The sequence below is a fragment of the Vicugna pacos genome, chromosome 7 (genome assembly GCF_048564905.1).
Source record: "Vicugna pacos chromosome 7, VicPac4, whole genome shotgun sequence".
NCBI classification, from domain to species: Eukaryota; Metazoa; Chordata; class Mammalia; order Artiodactyla; family Camelidae; genus Vicugna; species Vicugna pacos.
In genome coordinates, this window is record NC_132993.1 from 25,407,209 (window position 1) to 25,431,507 (window position 24,299).

A 24,299-nucleotide genomic window follows, 5' to 3' on the forward strand; every position below is an offset into this window, starting at 1 on the left:
GAGTGGCCTCCTGTATAAGTAAGGAATCCCATTCACAACCAGTACAGGATCCCAGGAAACAAGGAGCAGTCTTGATATTACAGTTCTGAGATCAATACCACCTTCTCCATACGTAAGAGGTAAAATCTTACATGAAGATGTGTTTTTTAATGTATATAGAAGCTGGGACCTGTTTCCTCACAATTATCTACAGCTGTAAAGTGAACCTTGGGGCAAAGTCAGGAAGGATATGAATATTCAATGAGCATTGCTTGTTAAAACTTAAAGATAATCTTTAATATAGTTTCTATAGTATTGAAAGTATCAGAAATGGGTTATAAATTGTATGTTTCTTTTAGTTTGTAGCAATAGCTGTACCTACCTAATAAAATTGTTGTATGAGTATTAACTGAGATAAAGTATAAGCCTCAATGCCTGGAATTCAGTAAATCTCAAAAAATAAAGTGTAATCTGTTATAAAGTAAATGATGATGAAATGCATTGGGAATAGTTAATTGATTCGAAGATCCAGTATAGGATGTGTCCTGTAACAGAATATATTCTAATGTAATATTGTAGTCTGTCATTTTACTCACTTTTTTTGGTTTTGGTTTGACTTTGTTTTAGATTTCAGATTGATTAAACAGGTTAATTAACTTGAATGCTAGCAAAATATGTCTAACCAGAAAACCTTTTAAATTTCATATTTACTTTTTTAAATCCCCTTAATGTTTACTAAAATTATGTATTTCTCTTTACAGTACAGTTCATAAACACATTTTAATTTTATCTGATGATTTAACGATCATTTATTCACCTCTGATCATCTATCTGAGAATCTCTGACTTACAGGAACTCCCGTGGTAGTCTACCTTCACTTTTTATAATTCTGTCTTTTGTTAATGTTTATGGTGAGCGCATCTTCTGTCTTGAAATGCACAAATATTAAATCAATTATTACTAAAAAGCACCAACTCCAGGATATGCCTTACACTCTCTGAAGTGAGGTTTTTTGGGGTCTGTTTTCCTCTAATTGTATAGAGAGGAAAGGAGGAGGCCTCTCATAAGTTGAAAATTGTTTGGATTGTAATCAATTACAGTTATGGCATTAGCTACCTAACAATCCGTCATCTCACTGAAAAGCAGATATATATGTGCCAGCAACTGCATCACATCCCACACCTGGAGATGTAATTATGATATGGACCTTCAAAAACGACTCCTATTTCTTTTGCTGGGAGGAAATAACATGCCTTCTTAATTGAAAATGAACAGACCTTAAATTTCTTTTCAATTCTCCTGCTTTCTAGATGGTACCACCCTACAGAGCTTTTTAGAGGGGAAAAAAAAGCTTTTTAGAGGTCATTGTCTTCTGTGTACTGATTTTTTTTTTTTTTGCACTCCATTTTATTATGGCTGTGGTTGTGTTTTAAGAAAAACCCAGAGATCCCTTCAGAATGGTTTCAGTTCTTTTCTGTGACGTATCTTGATATTCTACACATTCCTGTAACACATCTGGTCTTTATCTCTAGCTGTATGGCTAAATGGGAGAGAGCCTCTGCTTGTATTCATATTAAAATTAGGTATTGGTGTACTTTTAAAATAAATAGTAAAATGGTTACATAATCTCCTTTCCTTCATCCTTGTCTCTCTCTTCCACATCTGCTTTTACCTGTGAATGAATTAACTGTCAAATTAAGATGGGGAGGTTGAATTACTTTAACTAATGTAGATTTGTGTTGTTTTGCGGAAAAAAAGGTGCTAATTTCCTGTACTGACACATGCTTTAAAACGCAAGAAAGAAAAGGACCAGATTTTGTTTCAATATTGCATTTGAGAGGGAAGTAACAAGTATCTTTGGAAACATTGTTAGAGTTTTTACCAGAATAGTAATATATTTCTCCAGTAGATGGCGCAAGCATGTCCTGCAAAAACAAAATATTTTTGTCTAGTAAGTGGAGAACTTGGTAATCAAAGGTGGCACTATTTAAGTAGTATTAAGTAATCATCAAGACATTTTCTTTAAAAAAAAGTCAGAAGAAAATGTCAGAAGGTGAAGTATTAGTTCATTTTGGACATATCAAACTTGTCAAGACATTTTATCAAATTAATATAGAAAAACTTTAATGTTTAGCAGTGTATGAATAACCAAAGAGATCACTAAGGTCAGTTTTAACCAAAAATATCTGAGGCTTGAAATTCTGAATATGTTTTGTAAATGTCAAAGTTTTTTTTTTTCCTATTAACTGTCCTGTTTTCATTTTTCTTGTATACTGCATTGACAGGCGGAAGTATTGTGGTTATAGTTTAATAAGCAAATAAGTAAATAAGTGGAATTCTTAAGCTTTGAGTTAAAGGAGGAAGAGAAACATTTTACAGGCCTAACCCAGTGAATGCCATAGCCCTCAAATGACTATTGCTTTTATTTTGTTATTCATTCTCCTCCAAGTACATACGTGGATGTGAGAGAGAAGGTGAACATCAAAGTATACTTTTCCATGGCAGTCTAGAGTTTCTTTAGCAGATTGATTAAGTAGCAATTTCTTAAGAACCTAAGGTATTCAGTAGCTAGGAAAACATAATACAGGTATTCGATGGAAATATTACTTTTATCTGATGAATGAGAACTAGTTGTTTTGCTGTAATTTGTGTGATACCATAGTTACACTTCATTGTAGAAAAATACATACTTCAGTTTTTGCACCATTTCTTTGAAATTTTTTTTTCCTAAATGAACCAAGTTGAAAAATTCATTGTCATTCTCCCTAAGTTTCCCAAAGAGTCCTTTAAAAAAGTTGGATTGAAATATTTTTCAGTATGTGCTCCTGCTATAATAATGATAGTGCCTTGATTTATAGTGTGCTTTATAATTTCAAAGGCCCCTTTATGTCTATCATTTAGCTAGACTTTTGTAAGGATGCTCTCTGTCTGTTATAGTCAGGGCAAGCCTTGCTCTTTCTATCTTACAGATGAAGAATAGTGAAAGTCATCTCGGGCACATAGCAGTTAACAGTTAAACAGGCTTAAGAGAATCATTCATTTTCTTTCTTTCTCTGTCTTTGTTCTCTCTCTGACCATTTTCGCTCTTGCATCTCCATTTTTTCTTGCACGCCTAATACTTGCTTCCATGTGGAGGGATATCCCTGACGGTAATATTCCTGGCTTCTCTCCACTCCTTTTTTGGGAACTCATCTCCTTAGCTGGTTTGAGAGCAAGAACTGGGCTACAGAGATCAGCCCTTTCTGCTCCATTTGTCTGTCGCTTGAATGTGAGTTCTCGTAGGGAACACCTGATCGCTGCTTCTCCCTGCCTAAGTGTGTCAGGGGCAGGATCCCCACGTGGACAAGCTTATCGTGATGTGCACTGATGAGTGGGAGAAGTACGTCTACGGATAATAATACTGAACCTCGTAAGGAAGCCACTTCTTACAGAAATGAGCCGCATCCTTCCGTATTATCTTTATCGGTAATACGGTGACCTCTTAGCCTCTTGTTAGTAACTCTTTTGTCTTAAGCCGGTTGTTCAGGACTCAGGCAAAGAAAAGAGATTCTAAATTATTGGGCCTTCTCAGAGACTCCAACAATGTTCAGGTAAGAGAAAGTTAAAATACATGTGTATTACTGGGCGTTAGAAATCTGGTGGCATTTTGAGGTCTTGAGACATGGAATATGTTCTATTCCATTTTAACTAGAAGGCCTGTGGGATACAGTGACTTCAGGACCATTTTCAGCTGTGATTCAAGCTGCCTTGCCTGAAGCCCTGGGAGTCCCTTTCTCCAATTCCTGCTTTCCGAGGAGCTGCTTCATTGTCCTTTACGCTCTCATCTCCCCCAGTAAGTTAAATATCAGGGTAACATTCTGCTGCCAAAGCTGTGTGAATGCTCTTCCTTAAATAATTATAAAAATACCCACTTTATGGAAAATCCAAAGTCTATCCAAGGCTTTTTCTTCTACCTGGATATGTAGTGTATAAATTTTTGCTAGAGATTTACTTTCTTCATTAGGTTCTTCTTATAATCGTTCCTCATGACAAAACAAGAAACAGCCATCTAGTCATTCCAAAACAATGTTTGTGGAGTATCTGCTGTATAAAGTCACGTAGGAAGTCATGGTGCTGCGAGAGGGCGGTGAGTCGGACCTGGTGTGGTCCTTACCCTCACCGTGCTGTGTCGGAAGTAGACATTGGTCCAATATGCCACGCCATCCACCATGGCAGGGCTGTGGGAGAAATGTCCCCGTCTCCCTGCGTACCTGTAGGAAGGGAATATGACTTCATTAGGGAGGCCAGGGAGGGCTTCTCTGACAAAGTGGCAGTTGAACTCTGAGGGACGGGAAGAAATTGGAAACACAAAAGGCAAGAACTTAAGTGAATTTAAATTGTTGGAAATGGGTGGACTTGTAAGATGCGTGGGACAGATGGGGTAAGACAGACAACATGCAGACAATCAGAGGAGCAGAGAGAACTCAGAGTATTGGTACCGAGGAGTACTTAGTGTCCAAAAAATGCCAAGAAAAGTATCAAAGGATCTCGGCACAGGAATGTTCACAGATGTGAGGAAGCGTGGAACTGTCTATGACCAAGTAACAAGTAGCGAGTCCAGAATTTAAGAACGGGGTACCACAGAAGGATTTGCAAGAACAAGAGCAAAGTTAGGCCCTTGCCTAGAGTATTGAGAGTCTTATCAAAACAACCATTTAAGCACACATGAGCAGGGCAGGGACTGAGACACCGAGGCCAAGGTTCAACGTCAGAGCTGGTGGGATAGCCAGGGTATCTCACTGCTCAGTCCCTCAAGTCTTGATCCAGACTTACAGTCCTCCTTGAAGACAGAGGAGATTGAGCACGAAGCATAGAAGTGAAGTCAAGTCATGGTTTTGGTAGAAGAAGGCTATTGGGGAAGGGGATCTGGGAAGTGTGCCTGGCGTCAGGAGGAATCAAATACCTTTGTAAACAGCTCACTTAAAGCTAAGTTACTACAAAGATAGGGGCAGGCAGTTTGTTTTCTAAATTTCTAAATGTCCTCATTGACTAAGACCAGACATTGATGCTGTAGAAGGAGAGACCTTTCGAGAATCAACCATAATCCGTGGCAATTATGATCCAAATTTTACAGAAAACATGTTTTTCCAAACAAGTGTTTATAGATTCCAAGTGAAACAGTGTTAGAAGTGAAGAGGGTGTTTTAATTATGCATAGGATAGCAGTTAATTCGAAACAGAGTGCAAAAACAAAATTATATAATTTTATTGCTTAAAGGCTCGTTAGCAGTAATCTAGTCCAGCTAATTCCCCAGAGTGAACGCTGGAGACCATGACCCCTACAAGCCCTTCCATGAGGGAGAGTCTGTAATTTTGAAGACACTCACGTTCTCCTCCACCTTTCGCCACAGCTCCATGTCTCATTGTCCAGGTCTATTGCAGGCTCTTACTGGTCCTCACACACACAACGTTCAGCTTTGTTTAACTCACATTTCTCACGTTTATTTGCCTGCCAAACCCATCCTGTTTTTGTGTGATACTTCTTTGTACCCAGATGTCTTGAGACAACACTAAGTGGAAAACACTGAATCCCAAATAATCTCCTCGATAATTTTCTTTTTCGAGTGTGTACAGTTTATAAAATGAGCATTTTATTTTTGAGGGAGGGGGAGGTAATTAGGGTTATTTATTTAGTTTTTAGTGGAGGTACTGGGGATTGAACCTAGGACCTTCTGCATGCTAAGCAAGCGCTCTACTACTGAGCTACACTCAACCCTCAATACAGTCAGTCTTTTGTGTGTGTGTGTGTGTGTGAGGGGAGGTAATTAGGTCTACTTACTTACTTATTTTAATGGAGGTACTGGGGATTGAACCCAGGACCTTGTGCATGCTAAGCATGTGCTCTACCCCTGAGCTATGCCCTACCCCCTAAAATGTGCATTTTATATACATATTTCACCTGAATGTATCTTAAATATGAAGAAGGTAGAACAGACATATCCACTTACAAAAGAGGAAACTGAGGCCCAAAATATCTGTGTTAACTCAGCATTACCTATATTGTATATAATGTTTAAACATGTTTGCTCATTTTGCTTTGCTTTAGGCATAACATGCCCCAAAAGGGAAGGGATTTCCAGTTGTAAATAAGGTGTACTATGATACATGCAGAAAAGCCTTTGCTAAAACTTTTATTTCGTTATTACCAAACTATTTGCATTTTCAGGGAGAAGAAGGCTTACTGGGCTATATCACAAAAATATCTAGGATCACCCAAGTGAATTATTTCATGTTCATAGTTAGGTGCTCCTGAGTTTTTTTGCTCAGTGGTGCAGAACATCCTTCCCTTTGGAAGGTGTCACAGCATGACCTCTAACGAGTCAGGTCATCACAGCCTCCAGCCTCCATCCTCCTCCTGGGGGACAGAGGCATAGGCCTGACCCCAAGCAAGTGTGCCTGGCTGGGGTAGGCTATGCTGTACTTTCTCAGGACGTTTTTCCCTCTTATCCTCTTCTGGGACATTTTATAATCAACTTGGAAAGCTCACTAACTTTCTTTAACTTTAAACATAGCAGTGAAGTTTCTACCCATGCAGAAGTAGTGCTGTGGTTTGGAGGACATTAAAACTAAGGAAAAACACAAAACCTTGCCTGCAAAATATACCTTCTGTAGCAGATCTTATTAGAATGAGACCCTAACATATTTGTATAACTTTCTAAATATCAGCATTGATGAGATCGTGAACCATTAAAAAATACGTGTATTAGGGCACTTTTTCTGCTAATTGAGATATGAAGGAGTGTTGATGATCAGTTATTAAAAATATAAAAAAATGCCTTTATAATAAAAGATTTCTTGGTACAGTGTGATTTAGTTTGATGGTTTCACTTGTGTTTAGCTATTTAAAACTACTTTTTTAGAACTACTTATATAATTCCCTGAGTTCAGTTTTGTTTCTAGGTGACAGTGCAGTGCCATTTATTTTAGAACCCCTGCCTTACGAGCAGTCGCCTGCAGCTCTGGATGCCTTACCTGAGGGTGGAGTGGGGCTTTGAGGTTTTCTCATCTTGGCAGTCTGCTTAGATTCATTTTCTAGATTGTGTGGTGGCAAGCCAGTTTTTGAAAGATAGCTTTTATACCTTAGACTGTTAGACTTAATCTGATAATGTTGATCTGAGCTCAGATTTAACTTCGATTTAACTGAGATGAAACCAGCAGAAGGTGGGACTTCTCAGGAAAAGGAGGGGAGGCAGTTTTTAACGTTCCTGATTCCACAAAACGTGATACAGAAAACTGAAGAACTACATTTTACTCCTTTGTGTTTATAAGCCTCCTGTTTTGGGAGCTCACACACACATTTTAACTTCCTGCTCAGCAGTAGGAGTCCCTGGGTTTTCATCGTGCACCCTTTCTTTCAAAATGCTCTGTATCTTATTTGGGGGTGATGCTTTCCTTGCCGCCTCACCTCTTGTTGCCTTTCCCATAAGAATTTAGAAAATATAAAAGCCAACTGGACAGTATTCACGTCTGGGTTTCTTAATGCCCAGGTCACACATTGTTTTGAACCAGTTTCTTTTTCTCATCCCTCGCTGAAAACAAAACCAAAAAAAAAAAAAAAAAAAATTAAAAAAGGCTTCATCTTGTGGGGTTAAATAAAGGAAAGAATGTAGTGAAAGAAGGAAGATTTCTTTTATGTGAAGGAAGAACGGAGCGGCCGAGCAGAGAACGCGCCAGGATGACTGAAAGTGCCTGAGGGCGTTTGGTCCCTATTGGTTTTCACATCAAATGCAGTGGTGCCCACGGATAGCCTGTATTGTTGTCAGTTAAATGGGATCATGAGTGTCTGAAAGGTGTTTGAGAATGAACCGAAAATCATTTTCACAAGTGGATGATTACTTCTGCCACATGTTAACCGAACTCTATCAGAATGGCCCAGATTTTTGAGGCTGCATTAATTGCTCTTTCAACCTTGACTGAGGTTTCTCCTTAAGAAAGCCCTTCCCTGTACTAAACTACTCTATATATTGATTTTTTTTTCTTCCTGTATTCTTCCTTGAAAAATGAGGGCTTGTAGAAGAACAGGCTTTATCATTCAACATGTAGATTGATTGTTGCATTTCTTTGAATAAAAAGATAGACTCATAAGTGATCCACTGAAAGTAATAGTCTTTTTTTTTTTCCAAGCACCAAATAATTCCGGTATCCTGTATACAATTATGTTTTTCAAATATTCATTAGTGATGATTTTGCATCATAAAGTAAAACCATGAACTCCCACAGCATGGACTCCGTGCAAATAAATCGTCATATCCTCCTTTCCATTAGAACTGTGTGCCACCACTCTAATTGAAACTAAATGACAATATTTAGTAATATGTCTGGAGAATTTGTGTGTCTTGAAGTGTTCTTTGAACGGTCTTCAGGTTAGAAAGATTTTATAAAGTGCTTTTAAAGTGTTTGGATAAATCAGTTCTTTATTTCATATTGCCATTTTCAATTTCAAGTCAAACATAGAGAATATTAGCTCTTTCTTTACTATATTAGAATGATACAGTACATATTGCAGTTTAAGTATTGTGTTATGAAGATGAGTTGAATCTCAGTTTTTAAAGTGAATCAGAAAGTGAACTCTTAAAATTTCATTATCTTTTGTGATTATATTAGAAGATAATAATAGCATTTATAGGAAGTAGCTTAATTTATTAGTAAAACTAATTCCAGAGGTTTTTTGACTTAAGGGAAGGCAAGTCACAGAATGTTATGAATCTATTTTAAAAAATACTCAAAGGGGTGCTGTGTAAAAACAAGCATTTAAAATAATTTTAGGGGAAGGGTATAACTCAGGGGTAAAATACATGCCTAGCATGCACGAGGTCCTGGGTTCAATCCCCAGCCCCCTCTATTAAAATAAATAAGTAAACCTAATTACCTCCCCCCACAAAAAACAACAACAACAACAACAAATTTTATTTTACAAGTATTGCAGTGTGAATATGTGATGAAATGTAAATATCTATTTGAAAATTCAACAAAAAATAAGCATAGTAATTTTACTGATTTTTATTTTGCTTGAGGATTCTTTTTACCAAACTTTATTTTACTCAATAGATATATTGTTGAGACCATTTTATTGATAATAGAATAATACATATTGTTAATACTCAACGTATCTCTCCAGAAAAGTTTTTATTCCTCTTCTCACCGAACATTCTGATGAATTTCATGGAGACTCTGCTTTTGTTTGTCCACAAATGAAAACTTTTAGAAGCAAGTATGATACATGTTTCAGTTGGCTTCTTAACAGATAACTAACCCTTTCAAGAATCATGTTTTAGATCATAGAGGTGGTATAATTTTTACTGTTAAGTATTGAGATTTTTCTAATGAGCATATATAACTATGATATCGTAGATGAAAAATAATGACCTTTTGCCTTGTCAATAGTAACAACGTTGATGAGATTTGGCCATACCAGAAATTCTTTTTTTTCTTCTTTTTTTTCTCTTCTTGACATTTTTCCTAATAGCATGGTACATAATCTACACATTTGTACCATATTTTAAATATACAAGCAAAAATCTTAAAAATAGTTCATTGTCCTTTATCTTTGATATCGGAGGATAGAACATGACCTAACAATAGTCAGAAATACCAAAAAAAAACCCAAATAAAGTAATAGGCGAATGGAACATTGATACAGATGTAGTTCATTTGGTGCCTTTCTTCTTAGCTGATTCCTATGTTTTTTTGGAGCAAGTACTACTCTCCATTAGAAACAGCCATAGAAGAGGGATTAATACTTTACGATTATTGCTGTGTTTATGCTGATTTATAAAACCAAATGCTCCAAGGCTTTACTCTTACGCGTTAAACCCAAGCTTTGTGTCAGTGCTGCTAATTTCTTTGTTACTTAATCCCACGTAAAAGAGAAGATTTTCAAGTCAAGCAGGCAATTGTTTGTTCAAAGGGAACAACTTCTTAATACCTTGCTGAAGTTGAGCGTATTAATGAAAGCAAACACTTTAAAATAGTATCTGACAGTTATTTTTAAGTAATCCAGAACACTCTAGTTATGTGAGTATTGTGATGTGTTGGAAATATTTCAGAAAGAATGTTATATTTAGTATGAGCTAACATTGGAAATATGTGCTTTTGAAATATATTATATGCGATAGAATATCTCTTATCCCCATTTAAATAATAATCTAGGATCAAATTTAACTTTAATTAGGGAACTTTTTCCTAGGGTCATACTCTAACATGGGGTACCAGAGAATGTAGTTTGGCTGTGAAAACTACTGATATGTGTTCCTTTTCCACCCATTTCATACTTAACTGAGGTAAGTTAACAGGGATGAGAAAACATGTTTTGTTTAAAACCAAATTCTGTAGGTTGATAAAAATGAAAAATATTGAAGGCTCCACCAGAAACAAAAGACTTGCTTTGCTCTTTAAAATCTCTTCAAATAAGGTGGGAAAATTTTTATTCATTAGAGAATATTGCTTTCATGCTGTGTGATAAATATTTATTTTATTGGGTAACGTTGTAAATTGTCACATCAAACCCAGTTAAGTGTGTGTCCTCAGTTTGTCTGGTATTTGGCAGGTCTTATTTACATACTCTTCCAAAAAACTTTTTTTATTTGAGTTAATCATACAGTTGAGAAGAAACGCTACAGAATACTCGGGGAGACTACAGCTGCACAGAGATTCTGCAACATATGTACAGGATACTAGCCAAGGTACTCTCTCTCCCCGACCACAACTTTATTTATGATTGCCAAAAAGGTGGAAATAACTCAAACGTCCACCAACTGGTGAATGGACAGACATGCTGAAGTAAAGTCATACAGGGAAATACAATATTCAGAAATAGAAAGGAATGAACTGATACAGGCAAAAACTGAATCTCTTTTTTATAGATTCCGTATATGAGTGATATCATACGGTATTTTTCTTTCCCTTTTGGCCTTAGTTCATTGAGAATGACAATCTCTATGTCCATCCATGTTGCTGCAAATGGCATTAGTTTATTCTTTTTTATGGCTGAGTAGTATTCTATTGTATAAATATACCACAACTTTTTTATCCAGTCATCTGTTGATAGACATTTAGGTTGCTTCTGTGTCTTGGCTACTGTATATAGTGCTGCTATGAACATTGGGGTGCATGTATCTTTTTTAATTAGAGTTCTGGAAATATGCCCAGGAGTGGGATTGCTGGATCATATGGTAAGTCTAGTTTTAGTTTTTTGAGGAATCTCCATACTTTTTTCCATAATGGCTTCACTAAACTGTATTCCCACCAGCAGTGTAGAAAGGGCCCCTTTTCTCACACCTTCTCCAGCATTTATCATTTATAGGCTTTTTAATGATGACCATTCTGACTGATGTGAGGTAATAAACTCATCTACCAAACAGAAACAGACTAGCAGACGTAGTAAACAATCTATGGTTATGAGGGGAAAGAGCGTAGGAAGGGATACATTTGGGAGTTTGAGATTTGTAAATGTTAGCCACTATATATAAAAATAGATTTAAAAAAAACAAATTTCTTCTGTATAACACAGGGAGCAATATTCAATGTCTTGGAATAACCTTTAAGAAAAAAAAATATGAAAACGAATGTATGTGTGTATATGCATGACTGGGACATTGTGCTGTATACCAGAAATTGACATATTGTAACTGACTGTACTTCAATTTAAAAAAAAGCTGAATCTCTAAAGCTTTATAGTAAAGGAAAGAAACCACACAAAAAAAGGTTATGTACTATATAATGCCACTTGTATGACAAAAAAAAACTGTAAGGTCAGAAATCAGATCAGTGGTTGTAGAGCTGGGGATGTGAGGAGGCAATTGATCATAGAAGGGCATGAAGGAACCTTTGGAGGGTGGGGGGTGGAAATGTTCTATAAGTTCATTGTGGTGGTGCCAATACTCATCAAATTATATGCCTAAAAAGAGTGAATTTTACTTTAGGTAAACTATACCAATAAACCTTGCTTAAACCAAAAAAATGGAAGACAAGCACAATGTAGAAATGGTGGAAATGCAAAAAGGCATGAAGAAGAAAATGAAATTCACCTTTAATCTCACTGGCCAGATATTAACTTCAGGTTTTACATTTTAGTACATATTTCTGGATTTTTTTTCCCATGCACACCCTGTAAGCTCATGTGGCAGTTGTTGGGTTTTTTTGTAACATTAACATTATTATAATTTTCAATATCATTCTTTTTGGCCTCACTCTTAATGGCAACCTAATCCTTTTAATTGCTCCATTCTTAGATGGTTTTTGAGTTTTTGCTCTTAAACAATATTGATGAACATTTTTTTCTTCATGTTTCTATCAGTTTTCCATGTGTCTCTTATGTCGAGTATGCTTTTATACCAGTGAGAAAGCAGCTAGACAGCGATATTGAAACCTAATTCCAGAACTCATAATTAGAGTGAAAAAAAAAACTTAAATGTATTCTTATTCAGTATAGTTATCTTTTCTAATATCTTTTATTTATGTTTATTTTTTATGTAAAATTTTTATCTGGCTAACATGAAAACTAAAGGGCAGAAACTATCCTATTTTTCCTACATAGCATTTGTAACATTTCCTTTGTGCAGCCAAACTTTTATTGAATGTAACTTTTTCTGATGTAGAGACTAAAACTCCTTCCTTGAAATGTTTGATCAATCAATTGTGATTTCTTCTGTGTATGTTCTATTGAATTCTTATAGTGCAACAGCCCAAAAAACCTCAAGGCCCAACCTTCAAATGCTTACCTTGGTTCCAGTCTTGCATTGTCTTTTATCCAATTTCTTATAACGTCTTCCAGTATACACATGTGTGCATCCGCCCACCCCTCTGCTTTCTGTCTTCAGAGGAACGGTATGTTTTCATTCCAGATGTGTTGATGCCTCATTTTGAATGAAATGGCAGCTGACAGTATTACCCCTTATGCAGAACCTTTACTGTCAGTGAGACTGACACTTGCTTGTGTGGTGTTGATGGTTTGTGTGTCACTATTCACTTGCACTATGTCTGACACAGTAGCCCGGCAGCATGAGCGAGTGAGACCCATTGAAGAAGCAGCCTGTGGTCACAGGCAGAGGTTATTCCAAACGCCCTCTTGGCTCCTGGGCAGCTGTTTGGTGCACATCCTGCTAGCGCACGTGTACCGGGAACATCTGTTGTGACCACAGTTCATAGCTCCTGAGGTCATTGCCGTTAACCCTGTAATAGGAGCTTGGGTATGTGCCTTTCAGGAGAGGGAAATTACATGGGAAGGAAAGACAGAAAGAGAGCAACTAAACACCTATCACCAGAACATAGAAGAGAAATTAGAGGCTAGAGCAAAGATGGGGCAAAGGGTCTTAAGGGGACCTCAGGAGGAGAGAGTGAACAGGTGAGAACAGTAGCAGTAGAGGTTTCTGTCAGTCTCTAAATGAATTTGCATTATGTCCACAAGCACAGACGATATGCTATCGAGGGTATTGTGAGAGCCGAATAGACGTTCACCAAACACTTCACTTAGCTGATGTGTCCGAACGAAAGAAAATAACGTAACGAATGAAAGAAAATACGTAATTGACTTGGGCAATGTTGTTGATGCGTTCCGTGTAAGAGCCTTGTTTTTATTTTGACTTTTAGTGACCCTATGTTTGTGTGTAGTTTTTCATCCTGAAAATTTAGAAATATAGGAAACAAAGAAGGACACAAATCTTTCAAAATCTCTCCCCTCAAAGATGCCATTACTAAAATTTTGGCTTATCTATTTCATAAATACCTATTTTTAAAAAAATTCCAAATCAGTCAGTATGTGTGTAGTTTTGAATCTGTTCTTTTCACATAACATTATCTAATGAGATATTCTTTATGTTATTAATATCATCAAAAATTGTTTTCAGTGGCAGCATAGTATTCCTTTCTATACATATGCGAGCATTTATTAAGCAATTCACGTATTGTTGGGCATTTAGGGTGTTATGTTTTCCATGATATAAATAACTTTATATTTATTCTCTGTTCTATATGTCCATGTAGCATACACCTTTGTGTGCACATCTGATTATTTCCTTAATAAATTCCCAATTAAAAGGTGAGGGCTGTTTCCACATATTGTCATGTTATCCTGCAGGAAGGTGGCCTTATGTTACGCTCCGCTAGCAGTGAATAGGTAAGAGTGCCCATTCATTTCAACACACCTTAGCCAATATCCCATATTTCTTTTTTAAAAGGGGCCAAAAAGTATGTTTGCTTTGTTTGGCAAAAGAGAGACACTTTCATTAGACAGAAGCTAAAAATTCTAGCTAAGGTTTTAGTTTTAAAAATTGAGGGAAAGTCTCGAGACTTTGATCCCTGAAAGAAACTTACTCGCTCCAGTGATTTTTTTAATCACTCAGAATTATGTATAAATTAAGTCAATGTGAGTAGCCTGTACAATGTTAAACCTTCACTTCAGAAAAAGGGATGGTGATAAAATATTGAAAACACTTACTTTAATTTAAAAATTAGGTCTCTCCTTGTCGTATTTTAAGCTTCTAACAATGTTTCCATTTTGTAGGAGGTATGTGGTATGATTTTAAATAACTCTCCATGACCCCTTCATACTCGATCAGTTTTTAATTTCTTCTTTTTCCTCCTTGCTACTTAAGCTTACATATATATATTCGGTAAGAACAAAAGTTCTATTCTCAAATGATTGATTACTTTATTCATTCCAATTCAGGTTACTATTGGCAATGCAAAGTTAAACAAAAGCCTGGTTGGAAACTGTGTTAAATTACACGATGTCGTCTTCATTATTATCTGGATTTCATAGTTAGGAAAATGTGCAGTAAGTCAGGTAGATCCCCCGATGATGGGGCTGGCAGGGACCTTAGGAATCAGCACATCCAGCTCTTTCATTTGATAGTTGAGGAGATGGAAACTGAGATTGGTGTAGACATATCTCGAGGACACTCTACTGGGCAGCGCCCCCTTACCCTGGGTTCTGGAGTCTACAGCCGCCTCCCTGCCAGGCCACACTCCTTAGCTCCGGTCATCTGAGAGCTGAGACATTTAGTTCCATGGCTCAGTCCTTAGGCTTTGTCTCTCCTAAGAAGTATGTGTAAGAATCAAATTCCTACTGCTTCTTTGATTATCCTTCCTAACTCCCACTTCGCTCAATTTGTGGGAAGAACTGACAAATTGATAAGCCACATAAATCAATTCCCTTTCAAGAGCCTTAGAACCGGCTCAGACATTTTGTAACACAGAAGCTGTGTGCTGTCACAGATTCCAAATGAACTAAACTTTGCCTTTAGCAGGCTGGTCTCAAGAATAAATGCCTACAGAAGCCGATTATGTGGGACACAACATTATTCATGTGTTGTTTGTTTCTCTTACCAGATATCTGTATGCTCTTGGACAGAAGGTTTGGAAAAGATGGAAAAAGCGTTACTTTGTTCTTGTCCAGGTAAGTACATATTTTTTTCTGTTACGTTATCAGTCTAAACCGTTCTTAAGTCTTCATGTAGGTTACATCGATCAATATGCACTGTGTTAGAAATTGAAACTGAGAAAATTTTTAAATATTTGATTTATTTTAAAGTAAAGTAGTTATCCCATTACATGCCAATGCAGATAACCTTTTTATTTAGAGTAACTATCTTTCAAGCCAAACATTTTAGTGAAGTAAGTGGCATTATTTTATTCTTTTGCATACCTCTTTCATGCTTGGCTTAATAAAATAGAATGCAGCTGTATTTTCATATCAGCTTCTGCCTTCAATCTGTTGCAATATCAGATGAAACTTAGGCTCTGGAAAACTCCACTGTACACTCAGGAGAGAGTAAGTGTGAAAAAGGCAAAGATATTTGAATATTGTTATAAAAATGGTTTTGACCTCGCAGATCCCCTGAAAGGATCCTGAAGATCTCCAGCATCCCAAGACCATACCCGAGAACCACTGTGTTGTTCTGATATTTTATAGATAAAACTTAATACATAGAAACATGCATTTTTATAAAAAATGTGCCATATATATATCACTTGTTCACATATATAGGTCTTTCAGTCCCCTTGACTGGTAGATTTGTTTGTGGTAGGATTCTGAGTGTAGACAGATTACTGGAATTTACGCTTTGGCTGACTTTTGTGTTTTTGTTTTTGAATCATGGATATAAGCTTTGCTCTTTAGAATATACTCATTCAGTTAAAGTTACATTAAAGGACAACTTTCTAAGTAATAGTCACTCCATTTCATGATAAATCCAAGCTATTTTATTCCCAGTGAATATATATGAAAAAGAAACACCCTTGGAATTCTTAACACAAAGCAATCTGTAAAATCTCATCAATTCATACCCACACATTGAACAGGATTAAATAGACTAGATCAGAATAACAGGGTAAAATTACAAGGGAGGAAAATTATTTGCTGTCCTCCAGAAATAAAGCCATCTATCAACTGCTGGATAACATGATTTTATTGACATGCATGATGGCATGGTAACTTCAGGAAAAGTGTTAAATTTTAGTCAAGAGTAGGGTTTTTTTGTTGTTTTTTTTCCCCCATAAGAGAGTTTAGAACTGAAAGAAGGGGAAAAAAAAATGAAATGAAAGAAGGAATTTGAATACTTTGAGATCATTAACTGGTATGTCTTTCAGGAACATTAACCATGTCTTTGGGGAACTAGACAGTTCTCCATATTAAAAATATATTTAACATTTTAAAGGCAAAATCTAATTTAAACCAAAGGAGGTAAACCCCTGTACTCCATAATTAAAATTTAGGAAAAACATCATCAAACTATAATGAATTCAGATTTAGTCTACCTGAGGTTATCATCTTGACTTTTGAAGTCGTATTTGAGGGTTATATCTTTACACAAATATATGTACATGCGTGCACTCACACAGAGAAACCATACCCAGCTGTATCTGAGATTCACATGCCAGTACTCTGACAACTTCGTGAAGCCTTAAATACAATTGAATCTTCCTCAGTTCCAAATGTAATAGGAAGACACGTTGAATGCAAGGTGGATATGTATGGAGGTTCAACAGGAGTGACTCATGGGGAGGAACAGGGTAGTTTCTATTCGTATTTCTAAAGGCAGCTCTCATTCCGTTGGCACATAGCTAGTGGGTCCATACCTGCAGGCTGCACTATTGAAAGGTGAAGGAGTCGTTTTCTAGGATGGACAGTACACCCCTGCTGTGTCTGCTGCCGCCGTCGGCAGAATGGTGCTCTGGTGATAATGTGAATCTCATCACCACTTGGGAGTGTGTATTATATGAGTGATATAGCCGGAGATCTAGCCATCAGCCCAAGGATTTGTGCTCATAAAAATTGATTGAGGGGCAGGTTGGGCCAGCTGCAAAGTCATTGTTTGGAGTGAACACTGGCGGAGCCGGTGAGGTAAAGAGGCTTTTCAAAATGTATAAACATTTAAATTGGAGTTGAAAATGGGAAAATAAATTATTTGTTAATGTGGGGTGTTTATTTAGCTTCTAAATAAGATTAGTTTTGGATTCCGTTTAGATTCTGAAGCCAGTACGGTTACAGTATTAAATAGATTTTTACATTTTTTAAAAGGCTACATTTTTTTTCTAAATGAAGATCAATTTTGGCTCAAGCCAAATTGAAAGAACTATGATTTTGAGGAATATGTCTGAAATCTCACCAAAACTTACATATGTTTATATTAAACTTATGTGTGTTTCTTACTCATTTTTCTTATGCTTATTCAGTGTTTTAGTGTTAGGTTTGGAGAATGTCATTGGTGTAAAGTATTTATGACCCTAGTATATTTGAGTTCATTATAATCAACCACCTAATAGCTTTCAAATTCTGTATTCGTATTTATGATTTAACCAAACTGAACTATTTCAAAGTTCTGCATTCAGCTGATGCCTGTTTAAATAACTTTTATGCCCCCAGGTATTTCATAGTCTGTAACAATCCAAAAATTCCTGAAGCATTCACCTATTAATACAATTATTGCTATATTTAATCTAATATTTATTAAGCAAATGTGGCCAGCATTTATGTCAAGCACATTTTACCACATTATCTCTTTTGCTCTTCAGAATAAGGTAACATTGATATTCAAAGAAGTTATATAATTTGCCCAGAATCATACAGTCGGTATGTGGTAGAGTCAAGTGATCAAATCCAGTTCTGTTGGTCTCTAGACGTTAACCTCTTCCTCTGTCATGACTAAATTAACACACGTAACTATAGTTGATCTGAAGACAGACAGATATATGAATAATCACTGTGGATCACTGATTTCATGAAGTACAACAGTGCTGCTACATTAAAGAAATGGCCAGTGAGTGATGGCATAAAGAGTCCCACGCTCATGGAGGCCACTTGCTAGGTGACATTACTAGAAACTGAAAGAGAGAGACATCTATGTTGTTTTTGCCCTGTATCAGAGTGTTCACTGCTTGTTGTCGACGTGTCAGAATCATGACTTGAAGTTGCTGCAAACAACAGCAGGCTATCAAGACATAATGTTAATTACATATCAGCTGAGTTGGCACAGGATGTAAACAGTCAGCCATGCCACTGAGTGATCAGTCCCTGCTGCAGACATACGAGAAGCACTCTGTTAGTGAGCTGCCATCAAAATCGACACTTAGGGTGGCTGCCCCAGCCTACTGATATCCAAAATATTCAGCACACGTGGGGATGCACTGCAGCAGGCTGCTGTCACGTAGCTGAGAACACGACTACTGCATGAAATTAGATGGTCTAGGTTTACTCTTAGGACATCAGCTGATGTTTGCTTACAGTAAGTGAGCAAATATACTGCTGTCAGATCAAGGAAGGTGCGGGGTAGTGGCTCTCTGCCTCTGTGGCTTAAATTGATTTAAAACTTACAAACCCAAGACTTGCTCAGTAGAGGATAAAATCAGACCACACGCAAGTATTTACGGCAGCAAATGAAAGGTCCCCATCAACCCCCATTCAGCATTGCCACCTTATTCTAGTCTCCTTCTCCAAAACAGCCAAGTAACCATTGCCTTCTAAACCTGTATCAGTTTAATGCATCCCTAATGGAATCATTCCATATACATTTGTTTTGTGAATTGTTTTCATCCCCTTTAAATATACGTCACAGCCATGTTGCCATGTCAGGATATGAAAATCCACTTTATTCTTTTTAATGGATGATTGGTTTCCACCGGGTAGATTAAGATAATCTGTGTAACAGCTCCCCTTGTTTAGACAGTTAAGCTCCTTTTTCAAAGAATCAACAAACGCTGCTAAAATCAATGTATCTGCAATTCTTGTATATTAATCTTTGAGTGTATGTGGGAGTAGTCCTGAAGAAATTGCTAAGCCAAAAGGCATAGATACCTATAATGTGAAATGAGGTTTATATAGCTCTAGATAACTCATGAATGTTTAAATAGTCACCAAAACTTTGGTTTTTTTAAAGTTTGTTATATTTCTAGTTAATAATCATTATGTGTCAAGTTGTATGTGTTATTTTTCAAAATGTACATATGAAAGAAAATTGAAAATTCTTTTGATTATGGAGCTTATTTGAAAAAAAAATCTCAGAGGAAAAGGCTTTTTTCTTATTTTAAGTTTCATTTTTAAGATTACTTTTGCTTTGTGAAAATTGAATTTACCATAGCCTCCTCCTACCCCGAAAACAAAAACAAAAACAAAACAAAACAAAACAAACAAAAAAACAAACAAAAGAAAATGGCTGTGCTAATTTTTACAATTTACCCTAGGACATTAATAAACTTAATGCATTTATTCTTCAGAACAATTCTAAAATATGTTAAGATGATCATTTCCCTGTATCTCAAGAGCTGCTAGAATTATAAAAGAAAATGGGGTGAGAGTAGGGTAGGATTTGCTAAGGAAAATCTCATGTGGATCAGGCAGTGATCCCAATGCAAAAATTCCTCTCTTTTACATGTACCTTGTGTACCCTTAAGATTTTTGTTATTTTCATGTTTAAATTCTAGGGAAATGTCTGTTTTTCGTCTTTTCTAGCTCATACCTACATGAAAGTAGGAAAGGACCTATGAATGAGGAATGTACAGTATTGTGATATCTGAATTAAATTTTAATGGGCTTGATTTTTTTTAATTGATTGACAACTCCATTTTAAAATGCCGTATCTGTGTATTTTCATGTCTGTGTGCATTCATATGCATATATAGCTTTACACATACATGTGCAGTATTCCTGCCCATAGTAAAGACTTGGTAAGTGTAAAATAAACGAATGTCGTCTCTCCCTTAATTTGGGTTCTTTATCGAACTTTTATATGAAACATCAAATTGACTTATATTGAGCATACTTGAACCAAAATCTTGGTGTCATCTTTGACCCTTCTTTTTTCATTACCCCTACAACAATCAGAAAATGCTGTTTTATCTGCAGCCAGAACGGTATCCCGCTTACATTCAATTCTCTCCATCTTTTCCTGCTACTTTTCTAGTTGAAATCACTGTTACCTTCACATGAACTTTTACAATAGAATCCCAGCTGTTCTCTCTGCTTCTACTTTCTGCCATTCTCCTTACAGTCCTTTCTTCATATTGCCAGAATAATCTGTTGGAAGCATAACTCAGATCTTGCCAATTTTCTGCTTAAAACCTTCCATGGCTTCCCATGACACTCAGAATAACCTCTGACCATAACCTAGAGAAGGTCCTGCACAGTGCACGTATTCTAGCCTCTGGCTTCCTCTTTGATGAGTCCCTGCCTGTCACTGAGCAGCGCCTTCACTTGTAATGCTCTGCTCCCAGAGTAACCACAGTGCCAAGAACTGGAGTTTAGCACCTCCAGGTCACCAGCTCCCTCTCTCCAAAGGTATCTCCAATAGATATATAATAATGTGAGTTTATTGTAAAGTGTGATTTCTATGCAAATATGCCTTTGAATTAAGTGTCCCCCTACCTTTCTCCACTCAGTTGTTGCTTGGTTACCCCTAAATGCTTCTGGAGAAATTCTGAACATTCTGCTGCTTACGTTTTCCCTGTGACGGGCTGATTCTACCGACCCGTTTAGGTCAAATGAGCCTTTTCTGCCCACCCCATCTAAAGCGCCTCTCCGTCCACTCCCTGTCACATTACCCAGTCTTGTATTTTTCGGAGCATTTAACTCTAATCAAAGTTACCATTTTTATTTATATATTTGTTTTTTAATTGTCTCTTTACCACTTCTAGAATATAATGCTCATGAAAATAAAGACCTTGTCTTTCTTATAATTCACTGTGAGTATAAACTGCCTGAATACATGTTAAATAAGTGAATATATGTGAATCACTCCGATCATTTTTTTAAAAGGCTGCCTTTCCTCTTTGTAATTTGTACACTGATTGCTGAATCTTTTTTATGCCATTTGGTCAAGACAGTAAATACATATTCCCTTGGAATTCATCAGATCTTGAATATATAGTCATTTCCTTGATTAAATTAAGCTCTGGGTTTTTTGTTTTTTGGTTTTTTTTTTTTTTAATAACTCTCGCAGCACCTTTGGCCTCTGCCAAGAATATTTCCAGCTAGGGATTTTTAAGCCGTAATCTTTACTGAAATTAGACGGTGGCAGTTGCTAAGCTGCCAGCTGTTAACGTGATCCTTGCAGTAGGAATACAACATACAAATGTGAATGCTGTGGTCTCTAAAAATTCATCATTAGCACGCACACGTGTGGACACAGACAGGTGTTGAACAGGTTGGCAATTGAAAAGAAAAGGGGAGGTTTCCCAGACCAGATGCAGATGCCTCGTGGGACCTCAGCAACGTAAGGTGCCTTGTCAAAGGTGTTGAGGCCAAAACCTGATTTAACGCTGTCCTCAGATGAAAGTCTGTTTATATCCCCCAATTCTCAGCTAATCCATTCTTTGTGGAGTTATTACTAATGGATTGGGTTAAGGATATTGAATGTTTATCATTGCTATGTCTTTCTACTGCACGGATTTTCAGCTGCAATATACTATATAATATAAGCCTATAAGTAAGCTGATACATGAAAACAAAAACTTGATCAGAGTAGGTCAGACCACCTGTTTCTATCTAATTCCCTGGCATGTGGCGACAGGGGAGAGTGGAGGCTGTAAGACTGCCTCCAGCTAGAAGCACGGAGTATGGTGACCCCCGGTCGCTGTAGGTTATCTGTTAGCAGCATTGTCTAACTATTAATGCCAACTGATACTGACCGTCCTTTCAGAGTGCAGCTCCTCCAGAGTACCCTCCTTCTGGATACTGGCTAGCAAACAGGTAGCCACACGGTGCTGACAGCATTCAGAAGGATTCGCTTGAATTTACGCTATGAGTTCACTGTAGGCTTTGCCTCAGAAATTCAGCAGGACCTTGCAGAAGAGATGAGCAAAAGCAGAGGTTTTCAGGGATATTAGAGAAATCAAAACCATGAAATGCAGCATCATCTTATAGAAATAGAGCCAAAAGCCTATGAGTCAAAAAGATGGTGTTCATAGTTGCTTCTGATATCAAGCATTCGAAAGCCAAACTACCCTTTTTTCAGTTGTCTTGTGGCTCAGATTTCCTAACTGTCAGTGACAGCTTGGTTAGTCATTGGTTTTTTTGTCACTCTTCCGTCTGTATGTCTGTACTCTTCGTTAAAACTCTGGGCCCAATTATCTGTGCAAGATTCCAGGTCTATTAGATGACTTTTGAAATATGAAAATAAACAAAATATTGAAAGAAGTACAAAATAAAATAAAACAAGTATTCAGTCCTTTATCATTTAAATCACCATGGCTTTAGAAAGTAGGTGATTTCTCTAAAGCTATATTCCTCAACTTTTATAGAAGAGACAGTAAAAAAAAAAATGATTTTGCTTTTCACTAAATAGAGAAACTATTGGGTCAATTATGTCTTTGAAAACTTAAAGGAACTAGTGTAGATTAAAAATAAGATGCCAAAGAAATTTTAGTAACCATATAGCAGAAGACAGCAATATATACATATAATATAAATGAGTTAAAGGGACCTATTAGCAAACGGAACCTCAGAACAGGATAAAAACCAAAATTCATATGTAAAATGCACCACAAATAAAAGGCAAAAACACAGGGAGAAAGTAGGATGACAGTATTAAATTCAGATCAAGTGAAAATCAAGAGAAGTATTAAATGTGTCAAAGGTTTATAATTTTATATTGATTAAAGATATAATCAATTACTATAAAACAAATGATGATGATTTATTGCATATATACCTGAGAGAAGATAAGTAGTAACAGGCAATGCCTCACCTTGCTTGCTGTTCAGTTCACTTTTCTCTCTCTGCCATACCCTTAGGAGCCCTAGTCATCTTTGACTATAGATTCTTAGAGATACCTATTATCTTAAATAATAACTTTGCCAGAAATTAAGAGGCAATTGGCTTTTCCTTTGGGAGTACAGTTATTTTTAAATTTCAGAGTGTGAATTTAAGTGAGGTATACTGGAAGGAATACCCTGCGGGGTTGTGGAGACATGTTCTAGACTCAAAATAATCATTTCCTCCTGGGTGACCTTGGGAAAGTGAGTTTCCACATCTCTGAACCCTGGAGTTGAGATTGAGGGTCCAGAGCCCTCACCTCTCATTACCAGTATGTCTTAGAGAATAATCTTATGTTTTCTCTTCAGTGAAACTTAGATCTGGGTTTAACTGTCTGTGATTTACTGAGACTTGAATCCTCAAGATATCATAATCTCTGGCTATTTTTTTTTTCTGATCAGTTTTCAGTTTGCAACACATTCCATTATTTCAGTCTTATCTTTTTCTCTAAGTAGAAATACATAAAATATAGAAAGATCTTATCATTTACATAAACCAGATGTTTTTAAGAAAGTAAGAATTTCTAATGTGAATAATCACTCCCCAATTATTTATTTCTCAAATTATTTTCTGGTTTATCGTTTGCTGTTTCATTTTGTTTTTCCTAAAATTTCTTAGCATTTTGATGGCTCTCTTATGACTGTGATTACATCCTAGCTCTGTGAATCCTGAGAGAGTAAGATCTGGCTCCCCCAGGGCTCTCACACTGTGTGTCCATCACAGAATGGGCGCTCAAGACAGGCTGGTCAGATGAAGGAATGAATTTGGCCTCATGTTTATGTATTGTTTCCTGAACATTTTAAGTGGAGTGTTTGGCATTTTAAAAAATCAGGTATTACTTGTATGGCAAGTGGAGGATTCATTTAAGAGAACAAGTCGGGTAATTTGGGCTGCTAGACTACTAGTGTTGTTTTTAACAAGAAAAATATGTGAGTTGTACTTTCAAAAATAATAGATTTTCAAATGTGGCTCAGTAGGTTATTTAGTGAATTCTAATAAGCTGAATTTCATGGAGAAATTAAAAGGCAGGGGCTACC

At 36.6% G+C, this 24,299-nt stretch overlaps 1 protein-coding gene across 8 annotated transcripts in view; it reads left to right on the forward strand.

The window, feature by feature from the left end:
• Positions 1-24,299, forward strand: part of CADPS2 (calcium dependent secretion activator 2) — a 447,742-nt gene that overhangs the window by 268,158 nt on the left and 155,285 nt on the right. For all 8 annotated transcript variants that reach the window (XM_072964582.1, XM_072964580.1, XM_072964581.1 and 5 more), the window contains one exon: positions 15,345-15,411. In XM_072964582.1, the coding sequence (XP_072820683.1) occupies positions 15,345-15,411 (67 nt within the window). The remainder of the gene's footprint in view (positions 1-15,344; positions 15,412-24,299) is intronic.